General features: G+C 47.1%; 1 protein-coding gene across 1 annotated transcript in view; it reads left to right on the top strand.

Moving 5' to 3' along the window:
* Positions 1–21,317, top strand: part of GALE (UDP-galactose-4-epimerase) — a 103,565-nt gene that overhangs the window by 35,955 nt on the left and 46,293 nt on the right. The window contains exon 6 of the mRNA XM_033956360.1: positions 11,790–11,903. Within this exon, the coding sequence (XP_033812251.1) occupies positions 11,790–11,903 (114 nt within the window). The remainder of the gene's footprint in view (positions 1–11,789; positions 11,904–21,317) is intronic.

Below are 21,317 nucleotides of genomic sequence, written 5' to 3'. Positions count from 1 at the left end.
GCCCGTACATGACATACTGCGGGAAACTTTTTATAAGAACTGGGAGAACCCACTCACCGTTCCCGGGGCCCCCCGTAAGCTGGATAGCCTTTACAGGGTCATCCCGATCCCGGGTTTTGACAAACCTCAGCTGCCCCATGAGTCTCTCCTGGTTGAGTCTACCTTGAAGAAAACTCAGGGCTCCAGTGTTTATGCCTCCACCCCTCCTGGCAGAGAAGGCAAAACGATGGACAAGTTTGGCAAGCGCCTTTATCAAAACGCAATGCTGGCCAACAGGGCGAACAATTACACATTTCATTTCTCTTTTTATATGAAACATCTGGTACAACAACTGTCCACCCTTCAAAAATACATTCCGGAACGCAAAGTTCCGCTCTTCCAGCAGCAAATTTCCAGCCTCCTTCAACTGCGGAAATTTATGGTACGCTCTATTTATGATTCCTTTGAGCTGACCTCCCGTGCATCTGCCATGGCCGTTGCCATGCGCCGCCTGGCCTGGTTGAGGGTATCTGATCTGGACATCAACCACCAAGACCGCCTAGCCAACGCTCCCTGTCTTGGGGATGAACTTTTTGGGGAGTCCCTAGATTCAACCACCCAGAAGCTCTCCGCCCATGAGACCAGATGGGACACCCTTGTTAAACCTAAGAAAAAGGCTCCACCTGCTCGCCCTTACAGACCACAGTCCTCGTATCAGCGCAGGTTCTCTGCCAGACCCCTCAATCCGCCTTCACAGCAACCTCGGCGGCCCCATCAACAACATCAACACACTCAGGCTCGTTCTCAGTCTAATCAACCTGCCAAGCCTCTCCCTCCTTCAAAACCCTCTCAGCCCTTTTGACTCCTCTCTCCAGGGCATAGCCAGTCTTCCTCCCTCGTTGCCTCTTCCTCAACCAATCGGAGGACGTCTCCAAATCTTCCTCAGCCGTTGGGAGGTCATCACATCAGACCAATGGGTCCTCAACATCATCCGCCACGGCTACTCTCTCAACTTCCAGACTCTTCCGCCAGACAATCCTCCCGTAGAGTCTGCTTCTCACTCCTCCCAAACCCCCCTCCTCCTGAAGGAGGTCCAATCCCTCCTTCTTCTCAATGCCATCGAAGAAGTGTCTCCGGCCCAAAGGGGCCAGGGATTCTACTCCCGCTACTTCCTGGTTCCCAAGAAGACAGGAGACCTTCGTCCCATCCTCGATCTCAGGGACCTCAACAAATGTCTGGTCAAGGAGAAATTCAGAATGCTCTCCCTTGCCACGCTGTACTCTCTTCTCTCTCAACACGACTGGCTATGTTCCCTGGACCTCAAAGAGGCCTACACTCACATCCCAATCAATCCGACTTCACGTCGCTACCTACGGTTTCAGATACAGCACCGTCACTATCAGTACAAAGTGCTACCTTTTGGCCTCGCTTCATCGCCCAGGGTGTTCACCAAGTGCCTTATTGTGGTGGCGGCCTTCCTCAGGTCTCACAACCTCCAGGTGTTCCCCTACTTGGACGATTGGTTGGTGAAAGCACCTACGTCACCGCTTGTGCTACAAGCCACTCATCACACCATCTCTCTCCTCCATCTCCTGGGGTTCGAGATCAACTACCCCAAGTCGCATCTGCTTCCTACACAGCGACTTCAGTTCATTGGAGCGGTTCTCGACACCACACTAATGAGGGCATTTCTCCCCTCCGATCGTCAATGGACCCTGCTCCACCTCTGTCGTCAGGTGCTCCTGCATCACTCCATTCCTGCCCGACAGATGATGGTCCTCCTGGGCCACATGGCCTCGACGATACATGTGCTTCCTCTGGCACGACTCCACCTCAGGACACCTCAATGGACTCTTGCCAACCAATGGTCGCAGAACACGGATCTTCTTTCTCATCCCATCTCTGTGGCATCGTCTCTTCAGCAATCTCTTCAATGGTGGTTGAACTCCTCAAATCTTTCCAGGGGTCTACTCTTTCATCTACCCCCTCACTCCATGATCGTCACCACGGATGCCTCCCCCTATGCGTGGGGAGCTCACCTAGGAGATCTACGCACCCAGGGACTCTGGACCCCACAGGAGCGTCAACATCACATCAATTTCCTGGAACTCAGAGCCATGTTCTATGCTCTCAAGGCCTTCCAGCACCTTCTCTGCCCTCAGGTTCTTCTCCTGTGCACAGACAATCAAGTCGCCATGTACTACATAAACAAGCAAGGCGGCACCGGATCTCGCCTCCTCTATCAGGAGGCTCTCCGCATCTGGACCTGGGCCACGGCCCGCAATCTCTTCCTCAAGGCTGTCTATATCCAGGGCGAACAGAACTCCCTGGCCGACAATCTCAGCCGCATCCTTCAACCTCACGAGTGGACTCTGGACCCTTCAACACTCCACTCCATCTTTGCTCGCTGAGGCACTCCGCAGGTGGACCTCTTTGCAGCACCTCACAATCATCAGCTGCCCCAGTTCTGTTCCAGACTCTTCTCTCCTCATCGTCTGACCCCAGATGCATTCCTGCTCGACTGGACGGATCGGTTCCTCTATGCCTTTCCTCCACTACCTCTGATGTTGCGGACGTTATCCAAACTCCGCAGGGACAGGGCCACCATGATTCTCATCGCTCCTCGGTGGCCTCGCCAACACTGGTTCTCCCTCCTGCTTCAGCTCAGCTCCAGGGAGCCCATTCCTCTTCCTGTGTTTCCTACTCTACTTACGCAGCAACGTCAATCTCTACTGCATCCCAATCTGTCTTCGCTCCACCTGACAGCTTGGTTTCTCTCGGGCTAACCTCTCCAGCGAATCTGTTGCAGCCTGTCCGTCTCATTTTGGATGCCTCCAGGAAACCGGCCACCCTCCAATGTTACCATCAGAAGTGGACCAGGTTCTCCTCTTGGTGTCGACTGCATCATCACGATCCCACCTCATTAGCGGTGGAAACTGTACTGGACTATTTGCTCTCTCTGTCCGACGCTGGCCTCAAGTCTACCTCAATCAGAGTCCACCTCAGTGCCATCACTGCGTTTCATGAGCCTATCCTCGGAAAACCTCTGACGGCTCATCCACTGGTTGCTCGTTTCATGAGAGGCCTCTTCAATGTCAAACCGCCTCTGAAGCCTCCTCCTGTTGTCTGGGACCTGAATGTGGTTTTATCAGCCCTCATGAAACCCCCTTTTGAGCCTCTTGCCACAACTTCGCTCAAACTTCTAACATGGAAAGTGCTTTTCCTCATTGCCATCACCTCTGCCAGGAGGGTTAGTGAGATGCATGCACTGGTCGCCGATCCACCGTTCACTATTTTTCACCATGACAAGGTGGTTCTGCGTACCCATCCTAAATTCCTCCCCAAGGTGGTCTCGGCTTTTCACCTCAACCAGTCCATTGTGTTGCCTGTCTTTTTCCCTAAACCCCATTCTCATCCTGGGGAACAGGCGTTGCACACGCTGGATTGTAAGCGTGCCCTGGCATACTACCTTGACCGTACCAGGGCGCACCGCTCGTCCCCTCAGCTCTTTCTGACCTTCGATCCTAACCGTCTGGGTCGTCCTGTCTCTAAACGGACGCTTTCCAACTGGCTTGCTGCCTGTATTGCGTTCTGTTATGCTTGGGCCGGTCTCTCACTGGAAGGTGCTGTCACGGCCCACATAGTCAGAGCTATGGCTGCTTCTGTGGCTTTCCTCCGTTCCACGCCCATCGAGGAAATCTGCAAGGCTGCCACTTGGTCCTCAGTTCACACGTTCACTACTCACTACTGTCTGGATGCCTTCTCCAGACGGGATGGACACTTCGGCCAATCTGTGTTACAAAATTTATTTTCCTAATGGCCAACCATCCCTCCTCCCTCTCTGTTAGCTTTGAGGTCACCCATGCGTAAAGAATATGCTGCCTGCTTGTCCTGGGATAAAGCACAGTTACTTACCGTAACAGGTGTTATCCAGGGACAGCAGGCAGATATTCTTTTTTTTTTTTTTTGAGAAAGATATCACTTTAAATGCCATTCTCATGTAAGATGCATCAGGCAGATATTCTTAAGTCCCACCCGCCTCCCCGGATTGGCTTCTTAGCTGGCTTATCTTAACTGGGGACCACGCACTCCTCCGTCGGGCGGGAAGGCACTCACGCATGCGCGGTGCGGCCAACTAGAACTTTCTAGTTAAAAAGGTCCGTACCGGGGCTCCGTCGGTGACGTCACCCATGCGTAAAGAATATCTGCCTGCTGTCCCTGGATAACACCTGTTACGGTAAGTAACTGTGCTTTTCTTTCTCTCTCTGAGAGATCCCACGTGCCTATCCCAGGCCCTTTTGAATTCAGACACAGTCTCCATCTCCACCACCTCTTCCGGGAGTCTGTTCCATGCATCTACCACCCTTTCTGTAAAAAAGTATTTCCTTAGATTGCTCCGGAATGTATCACCTCTTAACTTTATCCTATGCCCTCTCATTGCAGAGTTTCCTTGCAAATGAAAGAGACTCGACTCATGCGCATTTACGCCATGTTGGTATTTAAACATCTCTATCATATCTCCCCTCTCCCGCCTTTCCTCCAAAGTCTACAGATTGAGATCTTTAAGTCTGTCCCCATACACCATTTTAGTAGCCTTCCTTGGACCGACTCCATCCTTTTTATATCTTTTTGAAGATACGGTCTCCGGAATTGTACACAATTTTATAAATGAAGTCTCACCAAAGTCTTATACAGTGGCATCAATACCTCCTTATTCCTACTGGCCATTCCCCTCCCTATGCACCTTAGCATCCTTCTAGCTTTTGCCATCACTTTTTCAACCTGTTTGGCCACCTTAAGATCAACATATGCAATCACACCCAAGTCCCACTCTTCTCTGTCGTGCACAAAAGTTCTTTACCTCCCAGTATGAGGCAAGGGTAGAGCCAGGGAGGAGCGCACGGTTGGTGCAGTAGATCAGGCATGGTGCCTATTGCAGAAGCGCAAGATCTCTACATTCCGAGGATTTCTAAAGATCGGAGAACTAAAGGCAAAGGAAAACCGGCATGGCTTACCATACAGGTGAAGGAAGCCATAAAAGAAAAGAAGGACTCTTTCAAAAAATGGAAATGCACAAAGACAACCGAAGCCTGGAACAAACATAAAGATGAACAGAAGAAATGTCACAAGGCGGTGAGGGATGCAAAACAGGACTATGAGGAAAAAATAGCCCGGGAGGCCAAAAACTTCAAGCCCTTCTTTAGATACGTGAAGGGGAAAAAACCTGCAAAAGAGGCAGTGGGACCCCTGGACGACAAGGGAAGAAAAGGGTACATCAAGGAAGATAAACAGATCGCAGACAAACTAAATTCCTTCTTTGCGTCCGTCTTTACGAAGGAGGACACCTCAACAATACCTGAAGCGGAGAAACTGTTTACAGGAGAAATAGAGGACAGCCTCACCACAGTTGAAGTGAACTTAGATCAGATATACTACCAGATCGACAAACTTAAAAGTGACAAATCCCCTGGACCGGATGAAATTCACCCAAGAGTCTTGAAGGAATTGAAGGTTGAAATCGGAGAGTTATTGCAAAAACTTGCAAACCTGTCAATCAGAACTGGTCAGATACCAGACGACTGGAAGAAAGCGAACGTCACGCCAATTTTCAAAAAAGGATCGAGAGGAGAACCGGGCAATTATAGACCTGTGAGTCTTACGTCTGTCCCAGGCAAGATGATTGAATCACTGATCAAGGATAGCATAGTTCAACACTTGGACACACACGACTTGATGAAACCCAGTCAACATGGATTCAGGAAAGGGAAATCGTGTTTGACGAATTTACTCCAATTCTTTGAGACCGTGAACGAGCAAATTGATAGTGGAAAGCCGGTGGACATAATATACTTGGACTTCCAGAAAGCGTTCGACAAAGTTCCACACGAAAGACTTCTCAGGAAACTACAAAGCCATGGCATAGAGGGAGATATACAAAGATGGATAGGCAAATGGCTGGATAACAGGAAGCAGAGAGTGGGCATTAATGGGAAGTTCTCCGACTGGGAGATAGTGACTAGTGGTGTACCCCAGGGCTCAGTACTTGGACCGATCCTTTTTAATATTTATATCAATGACTTGGAAAACGGAACATCCAGTGAGATCATCAAGTTTGCAGATGACACAAAACTCTGCCGGGCAATCAGATCGCAGGAGGATAGTGAGGAACTCCAGAGAGATTTGTGTCGGTTAGAAAAATGGGCGGAGAAATGGCAGATGAAGTTCAACGTGGAGAAATGCAAGGTAATGCATTTAGGCAGTAAGAATAAGGAATACGAGTACAGAATGTCAGGTGCAAGTCTGGGAAAAAGTGTACAAGAAAGGGATCTGGGTGTACTGATAGATAGGACCCTGAAGCCGTCAGCACAATGCGCGGCAGCGGCAAAGAAGGCAAATAGAATGTTGGGCATGATAAAGAAAGGAATCTCGAGTAGATCGGAGAAAGTTATAATGCCGCTTTATAGGGCAATGGTCAGACCCCACTTGGAATACTGCGTCCAACATTGGTCTCCCTACCTAAAGAAGGATATAAAACTGCTGGAGAGGGTGCAGAGACGAGCAACCAAACTAGTGAAGGGTATGGAGAAACTGGTATATGAGGATCGACTTAAAACACTGGGATTGTTCTCCCTTGAGAAAAGGAGACTGCGTGGGGATATGATTGAGACCTTCAAAATACTGAAAGGAATCGACAAAATAGAGCAGAGAAGATTATTTACATTGTCCAATTTGACACGGACAAGAGGACATGAAATGAAGCTAAGGGGGGACAAGTTCAGGACTAATGTCAGAAAATTCTGCTTCACACAGAGAGTGGTTGGCATCTGGAATACTCTCCCAGGGGAGATTATTGCAGAATCGACAGTCCTAGGCTTCAAAAGCAAACTAGATGCATATCTCCTTGAGAGAGGCATATAAAGTATGGTTGGCTATAAAATAAACCAGGTGTATACCTGGCAGGGCCTCCGCGTGTGCGGATCGCCGGACTTGATGGACCGAAGGTCTGATCCGGAGATGGCGCTTCTTATGTTCTTATGTTCTTATGAACTTTGGTTTCCTAAACCACGGAGAGGCACTGCAAGGACTTCAAGGACCAAACGGACTCCACCTGACCAGAAGAGGTAAGAACGTCTTCGGACATCGACGAGCCAGCCTACTTCGAAGGGCTTTAAACTAGGTAAGTTGGGGGAGGGTACCCACTCATATTCTAGAGCAGTAAGTAACTATCCTGAGGGGGTGGGTCGCAACTCTGAGTCCGAGGTAAGTACACTCATTGAAAACAATACTTTAGGAGTCACACAGACTCACGCGGGAGACTCTACGCAGGGACTTAGCAAACATAAGGTATGGAGGGCTATGTATGTTAATGAACACAGTCTGGGCAATAAAATTATGGATTTAGAGACGGAGATAATGAATGCCAACCTGGACGTAGTGGTGATATCCGAGACTTGGTTCACGGACTCACACGGGTGGGATATGGTTATCCCGGGTTACAACCTACTTCGTCGAGACAGGGAAGGCAAGCTAGGAGGAGGGGTAGCACTATATACTAAAGGAGACATCAAAACTACCAAAATCACAGATGTCAAGTACACTGGGGAATCCCTCTGGGTAAACCTAGCAAGAGGAAATGAAAAATGCCTGTATCTCGGTGTGGTATACAGACCTCCAAGGCAACAGGAAGACAAGGATATGGAATTAATCAAAGACATAGAGAACATTACTTATCCCAGGACAAGCAGGCATGATATTCTCACATGTGGGTGACGTCATCTACGGAGCCCCGATGCGGAAGCATTTTCAAGCAAACTTGATTGAAGATTTAAGTTTGCTCTGCTGCTCCACGCATGCGTGCCTTCCTGCTCCACTAGGGGGTGCATCCCCTCGTGGTCTCCAGTTCAAAATTTTCCGCTGAGCCTAGAAGTCGTGTTTTTCAGGCTCTGCCCCAACTGCCTTCTAGCACCGCAATTTTTTCTTGTTTTTTCTCGATTAAGTCGCTGTGCGCGAATTCTTTACTTTTCAACTTGATTCCTGCTTCGTTTTGACGACCCGGAGGCTTCTGGGTCCCCGTGGCCGCGTGGCTACTCGAGCCGCGGCTACTTTCGATTCTATGTCCCGGCCTTTGACCGGCTTTAAAAAGTGCACCCGGTGTGAGCGGCTTCTTTCCATCACAGACCCGCATCGCCGGTGCATCCTCTGCCTGGGAGCGGCTCATCCAACCGACTCCTGCCCCCAGTGCGCTACTTTCCAGAACCGGGCCCTCCATCGAAGAAAAGCCCGCATGGCGGACCTTTTTGCTCCGGACCAACCCTCTACCTCGGCCTCGAGGTCGGCCCCGGCCTTGACCTAGGCCGTTCTCCTACACCTCGTACGGGACCACTAAGGGTGCTGAGTTATCACTCTCCAACCCGCGCATCCTCCGAACTCCCTCTCGGACCGGGACCCCGACCCGAGGTTGCAGGTATTCTCCGAGGGAGTCCGGGTCGAGGTCACCGATTCGACATCGATCGGTACCCCGAACCCCGGCATCGTCTCCGAGGGGCTCCTCGAGACGCCGACGATCGACGACCCCGGAACACTCTCACAGTGCTTCCCCGGTCTCGGAGCGTGGATCGGAGCAGGAACCTCGATACTCAAGGGAAGCCTCCCCATCCTTCTCCACCCGACGGAGGTCTCGTTCACCGACCCCGCACGGGGCCCCGGGAACATCCCACCCATCCTTCACTCGCTTTGTCCAGGACATGGGCCACGCTTTGGACTTAGACCTCCAGTCTGACTCCAGATACTCTAAGGAGTACCTAGCGGAGCTGGATATGCCATCACTGCCCAGAGAGTCCCTTCGCTTACCACCTAACCCGGTACTCCAACAGGCCTTCTTCAGGAACCTGGAGACCCCCTACATGGTCACAGCCGTACCCTCCAAAATGGAGGCCAAGTACCGCACAGTACCCTACCCGGGATTCGAACAACCACAGCTCTCTCACCAGTCGCTGCTAGTAGAATCCTCCTTGAAAAAGGCTCACCCATCCCGGGTCTCAGCTGCAGTCCCCCCAGGCCGAGAAGGCTGAACCCTGGACAAGTTCGGCAGGAGACTATATCAAAATGCAATGATGGCCTCTAGGGTGCAAAGCTACACTTTCACCTTCACATCCTACCTCAAACACCTCATTGGACTATTGAGAGCCTTTGAGACTGACCTACCGGCCTCCCGGCAAGGAGCGTTTGGCCTGCTTTTAGAGTCCCTCTCCAACCTGCGCCTCCATCTATTCCACGCGGCATACGATGGCTTCGAACTCTCCTCCAGAGAGGCAGCCTTTGCTATCGCCATGCGCCGACTAGCTTGGCTGCGCCTGGTCGACATGGACCCCAACTTGCAGGACCGGTTGGCTAACCTCCCCTGCGTGGGAAAAGAACTGTTCGATGACACTATCGAGGCGGCTACAAAACGCCTCTCCGAACACGAACGCTCGTTCGCCTCCCTCGTCCGGCAAAAGCCTAAACCGCCCGCGTCCAGGCCGTACAGGGCCCCTCCGCGCCGCTACCCACAAAAATCCACCCCTGCCTTCTTGCGGCCTCCACCCAGGCGTCCGCAAGCCCACCACCGGGCCATGCCCAAGTCCCAACCGCCTGCGACTACCAAACCATCCCCGTCCTTTTGACAGGATACGCGGGCATTTTTGTTCATGTCACCATCTGGTACATAAAACTGAGAGTATCCCCTCACTTAATTATAATAATATTGATAATCACATATCTAATCTAATCTAAAATTCTATTTCTGCGTCGCTCATACCTAGGTAGGCTCAAGGCGACTTAAAGAGGGGGGTGAGGAGGGGGAGGAGAAGAGCAGGATAGGAGCAGGTTTTATTGGTGAGAAATTGATCTTCATCTACCTTCATTTACTAATTGATTGTGTTATTCCCAGTCATCCGGAGGGGGGGGGGGTTGTTCTTTTGTGAAACAGGGATTAGATAATTCTCACATCTACCTCCTTCAGAATGATCTAAGTCTGTAAGAAACATTTAAAAAGAGATCAGGCCAAATCCATCTGGGAAGCTCCACAAGAGCAACCCAAATGCAGGAAGCCAGTGGCCCGGCCCAGAAGGGTCTTTGGCTTATTCCCCCCCCCCCTCCGGGAAAGCTGTCCTACCCGTGCTGGCTCGGCCTCGGCATATCCTCTCTCCCTCTCTCTTTGCCGGCATGAAAGCTTATCTCTCGGCGGTGGCTTTGCGTTTTTGAAGCGGCAGGAAACGTTCAGGGTTGGAGGAAAGGAAGGGGAGGACAGAGAGGCCGCCATCTTCCGACTGGCAAAGAGCTGCCGAGACTCCAGCCGCCACCAAAAAGGATAATAAAGTGAAGAGCCAGTGTCTATGGGGGTTGATTCACCCTTTATGAGGCTGGAAATGAGACAATGCTCTCCATTTAAGCAAAGCCCTCCCTTCCTCCTACGTCAGCGCTGACATCGGGAAGACTTACGGTCGGCTGTGTGCTGCGGCAGAGCAGGTAGGGAAAAGAAGACGAGCCTCGCAGCTCGAGTTGCTTCGAACCCCGCAGGATCCCCGCGACCCTAGGGGGCGTCCTCACGGGATCCCCTCGACCCTAGGGGGCATCCCCACAGGATCCCCGTGACCCGAATGGGGAACCCGTGGGATCCCAGTCGTCCCCGTTCCCGTGCAGCTCTCTAGTGGGACTGCATATCCCCTGCCTGTCTCTGGAGAAAGTAAATTACTTACCTGTAATTGGTGTTCTCCATAGACAGCAGGGGAATGCAGTCACACTTGCCCACCCACCATCCCTCGTCTCCTGTTTTATAGCTAGGAACGAAACTAACAGGAGGGGAGGGGGCTCGTGGAGTAGGTCAATCCTGCACATGCTCAGTAAGCTCAAACACTTACTATAGCTTGGGGAGAGTACCGACCTCATTAGGCTCAGTCAGAGACTTCACCATCAAGTGTGACTGCATTCCCCTGCTGTCTACGGAGAACACCTGTTACAGGTAAGCAACCTTGCTTTCCCTCTGCATGCTTTAACCTCTCTATTTTCAAGCTATAATGCACAGTATTCAAATATAGAGTACATGAGATGAATATGAAGCAATGTTGGTGCCAGCAAACCGCAGATGGAATAAGATCTGTAACAGCCACCAGTGAGCTTTTTCTACTAGTACTACTGCTTATCATTTCTATAGTGCTACTAGATATATAAAGGGTGCATGTAACATTCAGTCCCAGCATCTTAACGTGTAAGAGAGGCTTATTATCTAATCTAATCTAATCTAAACCTTAGGTTTGTATACCGCATCATCTTTTATATTTTGAATTGCTGCTTTTGTGAGCCAGCCTAGAATTTATTATATATTCAGGCAACATCATCTCTAACTCATAGGATACAAACCTGTTAAGGGAATAAATGTTAGTCAAAAATATATTAATTATCCCCCCTTTTAACAAAGCTGTGGGACAACAGCACAGAAGCCCATTAATTCCCAATGGGCTTTGATGCAATTACCCCAGGGCTGTCACACTAATCAGCTTAGTAAATGAGGTGTTACCTGCCACCTGTGTAAACTGTTCAGTGCAGGAGACTAGCAGTTAGAAGTTTGAAAGATACACCGAGGTCTTTTCCCTTGAAAGTTTAGTATTTTGATGTCCGATTCAGAACCCTCAAGACTGTATGCACTCATAAGTCTGAAATTCTGGGTAGGCTCCAAAAGTTAGCCCATCTTTGTATTTATATGGGATCTTTACCTCTCAGCATTAGACTTTCTGCTGTGTTCAGAGCTTGAATATAGTTGTTTTACTTTACAGGGATGGAATGCAATTCTTCTGAGATATTTCAATCCAATTGGAGCTCACAAATCTGGAAAAATTGGTGAAGATCCTCGAGGAATTCCTAACAATCTGATGCCATATGTCGCACAGGTAGTGAACACACTGACAGTCTTGTTTTAGGGGGTATAGATGATAACATGCCAGGGTACACATTTTTTGTTTCATTTTTCATGGAAACTAAAAGAGAGTTTAATATCTGTAAGGTTGTGATATAAAAGCCAGGATGTGCTCACTTTCCACTGTGTTTAACAAAAGGCTTTTCCAAATGTAGAGTCTCTTGCGACACATTTATAAGAACACACATGTGTATTTGCTGGCACATCCAGAAGGAACAGTAATTTCACTTAGGATTCTGGCAAAGCACATGCTGTTTTAGTTGCTGCAGCCAGGAGCTTTGCAGGTTCCTGACTATGGGAATGTAGATATCTGTCCCCAAGTCAGATCTGCTCGCTCGCTCTCTCTAAAAGGGTCTGTAAATGGGGGCATTAGCTACCATACTACAAAACCAGTCTTCCCTGTTGCCTCCCTGACACCCTCCACAGCTCTATTGGGGGCTTACCTGATGGTCTAGTGGCAAACAGGATCAATCCCAATCACCACTTCTCAGTCCAGTGCGTGGTTCAAAATGGTGTCTCTGACCACTAGGGAAACAAAAAAGTGGAGTATCGAAAGCACTCCAACCCTGGAGATGTGAAAAAAAAACTCCAGGTTGTGACTGTTCCTTAAAATAAGTCTCTCTTCTTTCAAATGACAAATCTATTGGACCTGACAGTCTGTGTTTCAGCTCTTCCAAGCCTGCATCAGGGGTCATAGGTGCAATAATATGTGAACTCATGGAAGTAGAAAAACACCAATTAAAATGGCAGGAAAGCAGCATTTTTCTACTCCCATGAAGAAGCGATAGAGACAGCAATACCTCTCTACAGATTTTTAGTTTATTGCCACTTTATTTGGTTACAGACTTTACACATTATGGCACCTTTGACCCCTGATGCAGGCTCGGCAAAGCCAAAACACAGACTGTGTTGGGTCCAATTGATTTTCCTTAATACAGACTCGTTTTAAGGAATAATAAAGACTTATTTTAAGGAATAGTCATGACCTGGAGTTTTTTCCCACCTCTTCACAGATGGAGTGCTTTTGATACTCACTTTTGGGGTTTTCTGTTTGTACTTGTGGAGAAATGGCTTCCTTTTTTGGTTTGTGTCTCTTGGCTTCTTTGTTTCACCTGGTCCTTTCTGTACTCCTCTCCTTGGGTATTTTTATATTTCACAAACGCCAGCTCTTTTGCCTTTATTTTCTCCGCCACAAGTTTAGATAACCATTTCAGTTTCTTTTTTCTCTTGCTTTTATTTATTTTCCTCACATAAAGGTCAGTAGCCATTTTTATTGCTCATTTCAGCTTAGACCACTGTTTTTCCTCTTCCCTTATGTCCTCCCATCCTAACAGCTTTCTTCAGGTACACTCCCATTTTACTAAAGTCCGTACATTTGAAATCTAGGACTTTGAGTTTTGTGTGGCCACCCTCCATTTTAGCTGTTATATCAAACCAAACCGTTTAATTGCTACTTCCCAGGTGGGCACCCACTTGAACATTAGAGATACTCTCCCCATTTGTGAGGACCAGATCTAGTATCGCTTTTTCCCTCATGGGTTCCATCACCATTTGTCTGAGCAGAGTCTCTTGAAAGGCATCCACAATCTCCCTACTTCTTTCCGATTCCACAGATGGAACGTTCCAGTCCGCATCTGGCAGATTGAAGTCACCCAACAGCAGCAACTCCTCTTTCTTTCCAAAGTTTTGGATATTTGCAATCGGATCTTTATCACTTTGCTGCGATTGAGTCGGTGGTCTATAGTCTATACTCACGTAGATAGAAATTTCATCTTCTCTTTTCAAAGTGATCCATATCGCTTCTTCCTCTCCCCAGGTTTTTTTAAATTCAGTCGCTTGGATATCGATCTTTACAAAGCTACTCTCCCACCTCTTTGATCATCTCAATCCTTTCTAAAAAGATTATATCCCAGTATGTTTGCATCCCATCCATGGGAATCACTAAACCATGGCTCTGTGATAGCAACATTATCCAGGTCTGCCTCTAACATCAGAGCTTACAGATCGTGAACTTTGTTGCTTAGACTGCGAGCATTTGTGGTCAACGCTTTCCAGCTATCTTTCAGTGGTAAACTTGTTGTTCGTATAGATTTATGTTTAGTTTCACATTGCTAAGAAGTGAGTTGCTAATATTGTTTAAGTTGCTTTCTGTACTACCATCACATATTGTCTTTTGCTGGGGGTGGCCTCCATAATTGTATTTCATACATACGCCACCCCCACCTTCTAGTTTAAATGCCTAGAAACATATTGTCTTAATTTCTCAGCAAGGATTTTTTTTCCCCCCTGCTGTAGTAAGATGTAACCCATCATTACAATATAGTCTCTTGTCTACCAAAGGTCTCCAGCCTTTTAGTATTAAGGAGGAGCTCAGAAATCATAAGCAGGAATTGACTGCAATCAAAGCAACTTCCATCACTCCACAGAATCATACCAATTTGCCACCACTGCCTCAGAGTAATGCAATCAAGGAATAAATGGTTCACAGTATGGTCAGGCAGACTGCGACACGTGACACAGAAACATACACCCTCACAGTTGCACCTACAGAATTCCTTTGCTCCATTAGAGCATTGCAGTGCTCAAGAAAGAAATGAAATCAAACTGAAACCAGTGAAGGCAACTTATCAAGAAAAGCACTCACAAAGGAAGAGTAAGAAACCTCAAGCCAATAAATTATTGCTTTTAAGGGATTCTATCATCAGAGGCAAGCAACCTAAAATAGTGGTGTCTTCCAGGATCCTTGGCTACTAGGAGTACTCAACATAAAGGGCCAGATTCTGTATAGGACGGCCCAGGAGAGGCGACCAATACAGAATCAGGCCTACACTAACCCCGATTCTGTAACCGGCGTCCATGTTAAAAAATCGGGTTAGAGTAGACACAGCCACTACACTTATCATGGCAAGGGATCTCCCTGACGCGATAAGTATAGTGGCCACCTGTCCGATTGCCAGCAGGAGGGTGCCCAACCCCTCCTGCCGGAAGATACCCCCCCCAAGACACTACTGATCACCAGCAGGAGGGTGCTCCTGCCGGAATATGCCCCCCCTCCGGATGCCCCCCCCTCGCTAACAACCACCAATGACCACCCCTAACTTCCCCCCCAAACTAACCTTTAATTGTTGGCCGCCCGGGTCTTGGTACCATCCAGCCTGCAGGCCCGCCTCGTCGAAATGAGGTGGGCCCGCCCCTTCCCGGCCCATTCCGCGAAGCCTAAGGCCTGATTGGCCCAGGCCTTAGGCTTCGCAGAATGGGCCGGGAAGGGGCGGGCCCGCCTCATTTCGACGAGGCGGGCCTGCCGGCTGGATGGTACCAAGACCCGGCCGGCCGGCCAACAATTAAAGGTTAGTTTGGGGGGGAAGTTAGGGATGATCATTGGTGGCTGTTAGCGCGGGGGGGGGGGGGGGGTGTCCGGAATAGGGCGTCTTCCGGCAGGAGGGATTTGGCACCCTCCTGCCGGCAATCGGACAGGCGACCGCTATACTTATTGCGGCAGAGAGATCCCTTGCCCCGATAAGTATAGCGGCCGCGTCTACTTACAATGTAGGCCAGCATTTTGCTGGCCTACATTTTAAGCGTCTCTTCCTCTACTAGGGAGACGCGTAGGGCCGCCTAGGTTCGCCTAAGGCCCTTAGGTGTGCCGTCAGCCGTAAGCCCGAAGTCATTATGCCTTTGTATAGATCCATGGTGAGACCCCATCTGGAATACTGTGTACAATTCTGGAGGCCGCATTACCGCAAAGAGGCCCCACGGCAACAAGAGGGCATCCGTGGAAAATCAGGGGCGGGAAACTACATGGTGACACCAGGAAATACTTCTTCACCGAAAGGGTGGTTGATCGCTGGAATAATCTTCCGCTACAGGTAATTGAGGCCAGCAGCGTGCCTGATTTTAAGACAAAATGGGATCGTCACGTGGGATCTCTTCACAGGGAAAGGTAGGGGAGGGTTATTGCGGTGTGCAGACTTGATGGGCCATGGCCCTTATCTGCCGTCTGTTTCTATGTTTCAATATAGGCGGCCTGCCTGGGGAGTATTTTTTAAAAAAACATGCATCCCGAATGGTTGATTAGACAGTTGTAGGACGTCTACAGATGCCTAAAATCGGGACGGCACTTTTCAGAATCAGGGCCATACTGTCTATAATTAAGGAAGAAACTAAAAAGTCTAAAGCTGATGTTGTTATCCATCTGGGAACAAATGACCTTGCCAACAACGCCACACTTGCAGCTCAGAAAGCCTTTAGGGAGCTTGGTGAGGGCTTGAAATCTTTTGTAAAGACTAGCTTTTCCCGAAGTACTGGAAAGGGAGAGCAAAGAGTTAAAAGCACAGAGGACTTCAATAGGTGGTTCAAAGCCTGGTGTCATCAAGAAGGCTTTAGGTACATAGGAGGAGGAAAATTGTATTGATGGGCTACATATTACTACAGCAGGAAAAAGAATACTTGTGGAGAAATTTAGACAATATGTTTCTAGGCATTTAAACTAGAAGGTGGGGGTGGCGTATGTATGAAGAACAATTATAGAGACCACCCCCAGCAAAAGACAAGATGTGATGGTAGTAAAAATTGCAACACAAACAATATTAGCAACTCACTTCTTAGCATTGCAATGGGAAGTGAAATGAAACAAACAAAAAAAACTATACAAAAAAGATTACCGCTGAAAAATAGCTGGAAAGCGATGACCACAAATGCTCGCAGCCTAAGCAATAAAGTTCATGATCTGCAAGCCCTGACATTAGAGGGAGACCTGGATATTGTTGCTATCACAAAGACGTGGTTCAGTGAATCCCATGGATGGGATGCAAACATACCGGGATATAATCTTTTTAGAAAGGACAGAGATGGTCAAAAAGGTGGAGGAGTAGCTCTCTATGTAAGGATCAATATCCAAGCAAGTGAAACGCAAGGGACCTGGGGGAGAGGAAGAAGCGCTATGGATCGCTCTGAAAAGAGAAGATGGAACTTCTATCTATGTAGGTGTAGTCTACAGACCTCTGACTCAATTGCAGCAAATTGATAAAGATCTGATTGTGGATATCCAAAAGTTTGGAAAGAAAGAGGAGTTGTTGCTTTTGGGAGATTTCAACCTTCCAGATGCGGACTGGAAAGTTCCGGATGCGGAATCGGAAAGAAGTAGGGAGATTGTGGATGCCTTTCAAGAGGCTCTGCTCAGAGAAATAGTGGCGGAACCCACAAGGGAAAAAGCGATACTGGATCTGGTCCTTACAAATGGAGAGAGTATATCTAATGTTTGAGTGGGTAGCCACCGTGGCAGGTGCAAGCTGTAGCACTTTGAGGGTGTTCAGGTAGGTTTTCTTTATATTTATTTTTAAAGAGCTATAGAAAATAATGTTGAAAAATCTGTCTCTTCTGGGGGGGTTTCTAAGTCTAAAGTTTTTGAGGTTTTTTTTAAAATTTTTTGGTTTTCAATTTGTGTGAGAGAGTGAGGTGAGAGCTGCAACTAAAAAAACAAAAAAGGGCAAAGGGAGAAGCCACAGATGGCAGGAATCCCTGCATATGCTTAGTAAGTTAAAAGCTTACTATAGCTAGGGGAGAGCTGACACACAGGATCAGTCTGAGACTTCACGAACAAGTGTGCCTGACCTCCCCTCCTTCTCTCTGGAGACTATACTTACATAGAATCTCTAAAGGAGAGGAAAAGAGATGGTAGAATCCATGGATGCATTTTAAACAGTGAGTGGCAATGGCTGCCGCTATCTGATTGCTGGCAGGACGCTGGAGAGTGTCTCTCTTACCGCTTAGAAATGCCAAAAAGAAGGGGTAAGAGCGTTGGTGGAGCCTCCCAGCGCTCGGGACCCGTGGTTCTTACAGTCGATGATATTTTCCGACGTCTTCAAAGTGAGCAGAGCCGTTCAGGGTTTCGCCCGTTGGGAGCGCCGACTGAGAGAAGTGCTACGGCGGATACCCCCGGGCTAGACGTCACACTGAGCCCCGATGTCAGGACGCCTCCCCTACAGCTGTTGCCGCTGGGAGCCAGCTCTCCGCGAGAAGAGAGTATGTCCGAAGAGGCAGTATTCTCTTCCCAAGAGGCCAGTGAACTGGAGGGCTCGCTACAGGGAACAACACAAAAGGAATTTTTCCTTTTGAAAGAACCAGCGTCCGGGACAACTGTGCTTAAGGGGCAACAAGGCACAGGGGAGGTAAATCATTCAACTGAGCAAATTAGTACTGCACAAATACCTTTTTTTGCTCCTGTTAAGCCCCCAGAGGTTACACTGGATTCGCTTTGGGATTTAGTTTCTACTTTGGGAAATTCCCTCAATCCTCAAATAAAGAATTTAGAAAAGGAATTAGAAATCCAGAAAGAAGAAATTAAAATTTTGAAACAAGACATTGTAGTAATAAAAACTGAAATTCAGGAAGAAAAGAAGGACTTAAAAATGGTTAAGAGTAACCAAGATTTAATTGTGAAAGATAACCTGACTATGAGAAGAAAATTGGAAGCACTTGAAAATAATAGTCGGTTTAACAATTTGCGTTTGATTAATTTTCCAAAGGTCTTGTCAATTTCTCCAGGAGATATGATAAAATGTTACTTTCTGGAAATCCTAAAAATTCCTGAGAACTCTTTGCCACAACTGTCAAGAGTGTATTATTTGCCTAAAAAGAATCAGTACTCTCAAAAAAAAGACGAGGATGGAAAACCACAGGAAAGTTCTTTGGATGTTACAGCTTTATTGGAACAATCTGATAGAGAGGTGGCTAGTCCAGCCACTCTCTTACTGACTGTGGCTTTGGCTCCAGACAGAGATTGGATCCTTAAACTTTTCTTTAAAAATAGATCTAGAGATTTCCTTGGCTTCCATATCCAAATTTTTCCTGATGTTTTGAGAGAAACCCAAAAGAGAAGGAGGAAATTCTTATTATTAAAACCAGGTGTGACCCAGATAGGGGGTTTATTCTTTCTTAGATATCCCTGTAAGTGTGTAATCAGATATAGTACCTTTAAATATATTTTCTTTGAACCGGCTCATTTGATGGCTTTCCTCTCTATGAAGCGCCTTGAAAAAGGAGAAATATCTGTGTCTCAATAATTAATTTAAGCTCTCTTTCAGCAACAGATAATGTGATTTGGTTTAATTGTTATTGTATTGTACTCACTCCTAATTCTTTAATCTTGGATCTAATTTTGAGGACTAGTGTGGGATTAAGTTGAAGATCTTATTACCTTTTATGTAGTTCTGGTTTATTTTCAAGTTTGGAAATAATTAATGATATGTTTTCTTGATCGCACTTTTCTGTACAAGATTATATGCTTGTTAAATAATTTGAAAAATTTATAAATAAATAAAAAAAACCCAGTGAGTGGCCTGCCGTGTTCCTCCATGGGGGAATAATGAATCTCATCAAAATCAATAATAATAATATATTTTTTTAAAGTCCCAAATTCCTCTTTGCGCTTGAAAAAGTGTCGGTCTGAGGCTCAAGGAGCAACAGGGAAAGGCTCGCAGAAATAACAGTATCGTAGCAACTCCTTGTGCACCATGGGTGCCCCCCGGTCAGCCGGCCCCTCTGTCAAATTTAAGAATCCATTGTGGCCCACAAGTCAAAAAGTTTGTCTACCCCTGAACTAGTGGAATGGTGTTTTTCAGCAATAACGCTTTCGTATTTAGTAGTTTTGCATACAGTATTCCACCATACAATAAATTTTACTTTGGATAGGTTCTTCCAACAGTGCAAGATATTTTTTATAGCCAAGAACAATAAGATAGTAAGCAGGCGGGCAATAGGTTCAGGCAAAGAATGTGCTGTTTCTTTTTTTTTTTTAAATATCATGTTTGAGACAAAAGGCAACTGGCAAACAAGTACAAAACACTAGGTAAGAAAGCGAGCAAGGCATCCGACAAGAGCAAATTGGTACACAAAAGAAGGTAACTCGCAAAGATACAAAGCACAGCTGCATCATAACCACAGCAGAAACAATGCGAAGTGTGAAAAACAACCTGCCAGCCAGGGACCCTCGTCCATTTTATGGAAAGAGAAAACATCCAGAATCCCCAAACAATTTAAAACATACTCTTATCACCCAAACAAACAGCCGCAAACCATACGAAACACACCCACACAACCCAGAGCACAGCCGCACACGCACACACACCCATACATGTGCATGCAGTCTCACTCTCTCCGCCAGGGAACGCCTAACCTAACCAAGTAAGCAAGGAAGTATGGAGCCCTTTAAAATATCCAGCGGATATGCGGCCTCAGACTGAAAAGAGAAAAGACACTGATCTAAGCCGCTTAAAGGAGGACACACAGAGAGCTGGGAGCCCACCCCCAAGGTAACCAAGAAAAGAAGGATCAAAAAGATCACAAGCTCAACTGGAACAGCTGGGAAACTAAACAAGCCATCATGTAGAAACATACAAAAGCGTTTAAACATTTATGTCTAAGAACTGCTGCCAAAAAATACAATAAAGCTTCCAGTGGATCTGTGGGCGCGGTGAATATATATCCAACTCAAAGCATGCCTGCTGCTTCATTAAGGCGGTCCACATGTGGTATGGGGGAGCCTCCTCCGAGATCCAATATTTCAGGACAAGTTTTTTCCCAACAAGAATAGCGTGTAAAACAAATTTCTGGGAAGGTGAGTCCAGTCCATGGTGCTGAAGATCTGGACATCCCCCAAAAGCAAAGCAGGTATATTCCAGGGCAGAATGCGCTGTTTCTAATTGGTTGCCTTCTTGCAAACAAACTAAAAACATTTCAATCTGAAGTGTAATGGGCTATGAGATAAAAAGGTTACCCAGAAGTCACCCCTTTTGGCATGGATGGGTGCTTAGCTCTGTTTTGATCACGATATCTCCTTGTAATGAAGTCATTCCTTGACCTTTTAAAAATTCATGTGTTGTGAGAGCTTATATAGGACCATAGGCATATGCCCCTTCCCCATTCCATGTTTCTACTCCCTTTTATCTACATATTGAGTTCTGGGTTTAATTCTGTTAATTGAAATGAATTATTTTGGGGCATGGCTTGGAGACGTAAGAGAATGGTCGGGTGACTGAACTGCTCCGTGAAAAAGGCTTAATTAATTAAAATATAGCTACAAAGGAATATTTGAAATTATTTCAAAAGACGAGTATTAGCGGCATAATGGCATCGGGTAAGCTGACAAAAGCTAACTCAGCGGGAGGAAGTAATAAAAGATCAAAAATGGAGTCATTAGCCCCCTTTAAAGTTCCGTTGCCAACGGATGATTCAGAGGACATTGATATCGTTAAGGAGCTTCGGCAAATTAAGGAAATAGTTTTACAAAATGCAAAAAACATTCAGGAGGTTAAAGAAGAGCTGGCAGATCTTAAATTAAGTTTGAAGGTAGTGGATGTCAAAGTTGAGCAATTAGACAAGCGAGTTGAAA

The sequence above is a fragment of the Geotrypetes seraphini genome, chromosome 8, assembly GCF_902459505.1.
Source record: "Geotrypetes seraphini chromosome 8, aGeoSer1.1, whole genome shotgun sequence".
Lineage (NCBI taxonomy): Eukaryota > Metazoa > Chordata > Amphibia > Gymnophiona > Dermophiidae > Geotrypetes > Geotrypetes seraphini.
The sequence above is the reverse complement of the archived record's forward strand: the minus strand, read 5'-3'. Positions and strand labels throughout refer to the sequence as shown.